Here is a 5,049-nt window from a genome sequence, read left to right on the forward strand (position 1 = left end):
TTTCGTCTCTATTGTTTTTTTGCCAGGCCTTGAACTGTTTCTCAATGGCTGCTACGGGATTATTTTGTCTCCAGCGATGACTCTGAAAATCTTCATCTTCCTTGGCTCCAGGAATTCTTCGTCTTCAGAGAAATGTGTCAATATTTTTTTTTTCTAATTTTGATGCTATATTAGTTAGCCATGGAAGGCACTGAGTAAATCTGTACTATACAAAATGGTTAGATTTATGACTGACAAACTGATTTTAATGGGATCTTTGACTGCTTTTGGCGTCATGGCATGGTGGTGGGGAGACGAGGATTCACATAGAGAAGCAGAACAATTCTTGGATTCGATGGATCGGGAGGAAATGGAGAGACTGCAACAAGCAGTCTACGATGGGGCAAATTATGTTGCCGAAGAAACTAAGGAACACGCACAATTGGAAGCATCTCAAAAGGATCTAAGTGAAGAGTTGGACGGAGCAGAAGAGGGAAATAAGTTATTTGACGATTTCATCGCTAGAATACACCAAGAGACGGAAACGACCAATGACTTACAACGCATCTGTGAAGAGGTGCATGGAGCAGAGGAAGAAGAAATGGAGTTATCTACGGACAACATAGTCATATCAGCTTTAAATGCAGAATTAGATAGAGCGAATAAGAAAATTGAGGGTCTTATGGCCAGTCTAGAGAAAGCTGAACGTCAAAACGATGAACTTCGAGAGGAGCTTTCGGCCAAGACGTTTGTTCAGGTAAGAGAAATTGAGGTATGTAATAACATCGGTAACTTAGCTTTAATGGATGATTTACAAAGAGCAAATAAGAATATAGAGTCGCTTTTTGTAAGTCTAGAAAAAGCTGAAGCTCGAAAAGATCAACTTCGTGATGAGCTTTTCGCCAAGGCATATGTAGAACAGGAATTAGAAAATGCCCGTGAGGAAATTCGGATACTCGAGAAGAAGATGGAAAGAGTAATAGGAGATCTGGAGGCAGCCAACGAGAAACTTTGTGAAAAGAGCGACTTGGAGGAATACGTCGAAAGTGCTGATAAGGAGATCCGAACACTCTGGGCTGAACTGGACAGTGTTAAGGCTGAAAACAAGAGACTGAAGACCGAAAACGTTGGTCAAAAGGCAGCTTTAGAAAGTGAACTTAACGCTGCAGTCGAGGAGGTCTATAGAATAGAAACTAAATTGGATACTGTCCTGGATGAGAACACCAAATTGAAGACTGAACTATTAATTAAGAAAGACATGGTGTGCGATCTGGAGATGGCTGAGGAGGAACTGGAAAAACTCTGGAAAGAATTTGCTGGTGTTAAAGCAGAGAATAGACGACTGAAGAGAGACCTCTCAGAGGAGAGAGCCACAAGAAATGCGTTGATGAAAGCCGACGAGAAGAATAAAATTCTGGAAGAAGAAATTAGGAATCTAACTTCAGTGGCAGACGAATTTGCAATTTATAAGGAAAAGTATCAAGATATGATGGAAAGAAACACGAAGCTGGAGATGGAATTAAACCATAAGAATTACGCTATTAGCCAACTTGTAGACGGTCTCTCTCAAACACACCCCGAGTTGAAGGAATTATATCACATGGACATTTCTGGTGAGCAGACTGGGGATGTAATATGGGATAGCCAGTTGAATAGATTCGCCCTTCAAGAGACGAGAAGGCAGGGCTGGAAAAAAAACTAAAGAGGAAATGAAAAAAACTGGATTTTTTTCCTGTTTAGTTTTGTTTGGAAAGGAATAATCTTATTGTTAAGTTTTGTGCTTCACCCATTTTGGACAGGTTCAGGACATCAGTTTCAATGGAAAGGACACCTGAAAATATTTGCCTTGAAGGACGCTTGGTTGGACTGCCTCCAGCTTAAAAGATGCAAGGCTTAACTATCCAGCTTGAACGATGCTTGGAATAACCTGGGAGACAACAGGATCTGCAGAGGGAAGGAACCTGGCTGAATCTAGTATGCTCTGTACCTTGATGGGGTGTACAGGACCTTTGTCAAGTGTACAAATGGTCAGATATCTAGATCTATTCTTTCGGATACCAACCTTCGGGTGGTTCTGGGGGAATAATCTAGAAGACTGGCTCTGCAGAGGGATGAAGCTGGGATTCTTCTAGTATGCAGGCAAGTTGTCATAAGGTGAACCAAGACATCTTTGGCTGGGAAGAGAAGCTGCATCTCTTGGAGGTAGACATTCATGGTTAGATGAGCAGCATCAGTCCAAATTTTCAGGTACTCGCAGCTGTGGAGCATCAAATAGCAGGAGCAGAAGATAGTAGCAGCTAGCAAAGGTTAGCAGCAGTAGCAGAACCAGCAGCAATGGGAAAGGAACAGTTAGCAATAGCTAGCGGCAGTCGCAGCTGAAGTTAGCAGCAGTATGCAGCAGTCGTCATCAGAAGCAGCTAGCAGCAGCTAGGAGAAACAGCAAGCAGCAGGTGCGAGCAGCAGCAGTTTGCAGCAGCAACAGTTGCAGTAGCGAGCGGCTGCAGCAGGCTGCAGCAGCAGCAGCAGCTAGCAAAAGCAGCAGCAGCTACCAAAGGTAGCAGCAGCTGCAGCTAGCAAAAGCAGCAGCAGCAGCAGTCTGCAAAAGCAGCAGTAAGCAGCAGCAGCAGCAGCTAGCAAAAGCAGCTGCTCTACCAAAGGTAGCAGCAGCTGCAGCTAGCAAATGCAGCAGCAGCAGCAATCTGCAGAAGCAGCAGTAAGCAGCAGAAGCAGCAGCCACAAGCAAGAGCAACAGTAGCAGCAGCAAGCAGCAGCACTAGCAACAGCAGCTTGCAGTAGCAAATAGCAGCATCTAGTAGCCGAAAGCAACAGCATACAGCAGCTAACAATAGCACAGATTGCAGCTAGCAGCAGCTGTAATTAGCAGCTACAATTAATAGGAGCTAACAGCATCAGTTATGAGTGAACAGAATCTGCCAACAGCTGGGGGTCGTGAGAAACACCAGGAACAGAAGCAGCAAAAAAAAAGAAGAATACTAAAAAAATTAAAAGAAATAAAAGAAAAGAGCAGCAGACAGAGGAGGAAGAAAAGAAGGAGGAGAAGCAGCAGAAAAAAAAGAAAAAAAAAGAGCAGCAGCAAGACCTGGAAGAAAAGGAGGAGAAGCAGCAAAAAAAAAAAAAAAAACCTAAAAAGAAATTTAAAAACAAAAAAGAAAGAAAAAAAAAGGAACAGCAGCAAGAGGAGGAAGAAAAGGAGGAGGAGAAGCAGCAAAAAAAAAAAAATCTAATAAAAAATGTAAAAAAAAAAAAGAAAAAAAAAGGAGCAGCAGCAATAGGAGGAAGAGAAGGAGGAGGAGAAGCAGCAAAAAAAAAAAATATAAAAAAAAATATTAAAAAAAAAAAAAGGAGCAGCAGCAAGAGGAGGAAGAAAGGGAGGAGGAGAAGCAGCAAAAAAAAAAATCTAAAAAAATATATAAAAACAAAAAAGAAAAAAAAAGGAGCAGCAGCAAGAGGAGGAAGAAAAGGAGGAGGAGAAGCAGCAAAAAAAAAATCTAAAAAAATATATAATTACAAAAAAAGAAAAAAAACGGAGCAGCAGCAATAGGAGGAAGAAAAGGAGGAGGAGAAGCAGCAAAAAAAAAATCTAAAAAAATATATAATTACAAAAAAAGAAAAAAAACGGAGCAGCAGCAAGAGGAGGAAGAGAAGGAGGAGGAGAAGCAGCAAAAAAAAAATCTAAAAAAAAAATATAAAAACAAAAAAGAGAAAAAAACGGAGCAGCAGCAAGAGGAGGAAGAGAAGGAGGAGGAGAAGCAGCAAAAAAAAAATCTAAAAAAAAAATATAAAAACAAAAAAGAAAACAAAAGGAGCAGCAGCAAGAGGAGGAAGAAAAGGAGGAGGAGAAGCAGCAAAAAAAAAATATAAAAAAAATATAAAAACAAAAAAGAAAAAAAAGAAGCAGCAGGAAGCGGAGGAAGAAAAGGAGGAGAAGCAGCAAAAAAAAAAAAAAACTAAAAAGAAATATAAAAATAAAAACGAAAAAAAAAGGAGCAGCAGCAAGAGGAGGCAGAAAAGGGGGAGGAGAAGCATCCAAAAAAAAATATAAAAAAAAATATGAAAAAAAAAGGAGCAGCAGCAAGAGGAGGCAGAAAAGGAGGAGAAGCAGCAAAAAAAAAATATAAAAAAAATATAAAAAAAAGAAAAAAAAGGAGTAGCAGCAAGAGGAGGAAGAAAAGGAGGAGGAGAAGCAGCAAAAAAAAAATAAAAAAAAAATAAAAAAAAAAATAAAAAGAAAAAAGAAAAAAAAAAGGAGCAGCAGCAAGAGGAGGAAGAGAAGGAGGAGGAGAAGCAGCAAAAAAAAAAAAAATCTAAAAAAAAATATAAAAAGAAAAAAGAAAAAAAAAGGAGCAGCAGCAAGAGGAGGAAGAAAAGGAGGAGGAGAAGCAGCAAAAAAAAATCTGAAAAAAAATATAATAAATAAAAAAGAAAAAAAAAGGAGCAGCAGCAAGAGGAGGAAGAGAAGGAGGAGGACAAGCAGCCAAAAAAAAAAATAAAAAAAAAAATAAAAAAAATGGAGCAGCAGCAAGAGGAGGAAGAGAAGGAGGAGGAGGAGAAGCAGCAAAAAAAACTATAAAAAAAATATAAAACAAAAAAGAAAAAAAAAAGAAGCAGCAGCAAGAGGAGGAAGAGAAGGAGGAGGACAAGCAGCAAAAAAAAACAAAGAAAAAAAATATAAAAAAAAAGAAAAAAAAGGAGAAGCAGCAAGAGGAGGAAGAGAAGGAGGAGGAGGAGCAGCAAAAAAAAAATCTAAAAAAAAATATAAAACAAAAAAGAAAAAAAAAAGAAGCAGCAGCAAGAGGAGGAAGAGAAGGAGGAGGACAAGCAGCAAAAAAAAAAAAGAAAAAAAATATAAAAAAAAAGAAAAAAAAGGAGAAGCAGCAAGAGGAGGAAGAGAAGGAGGAGGACAAGCAGCAAAAAAAAAATGAAAAAAGTATAAAAAAAAAAGAAAAAAAAAGGAGCAGCAGCAAGAGGAGGAAGAGAAAGAGGAGGAGAAGCAGCAAAAAAAAAAGGAAATATAAAACAAAAATGAAAAGAAAAAAGGAGCAGCAGCAA

General features: G+C 38.8%; 1 protein-coding gene across 1 annotated transcript; it reads left to right on the plus strand.

Annotated features, from left to right (window-relative positions):
* Nucleotides 1-214: 214 nt before the first annotated feature.
* LOC137646616 (flagellar attachment zone protein 1-like) lies at nucleotides 215-2,280 on the plus strand. The gene is made up of 2 exons (XM_068379723.1): nucleotides 215-1,609; nucleotides 2,227-2,280. The coding sequence occupies exons 1-2, from the start codon at nucleotides 215-217 to the stop codon at nucleotides 2,278-2,280; spliced, it is 1,449 nt and encodes a 482-aa protein (XP_068235824.1).
* The last annotated feature ends 2,769 nt before the right edge of the window (nucleotides 2,281-5,049 follow it).

Source organism: Palaemon carinicauda, chromosome 9, assembly GCF_036898095.1.
Source record: "Palaemon carinicauda isolate YSFRI2023 chromosome 9, ASM3689809v2, whole genome shotgun sequence".
NCBI lineage: Eukaryota > Metazoa > Arthropoda > Malacostraca > Decapoda > Palaemonidae > Palaemon > Palaemon carinicauda.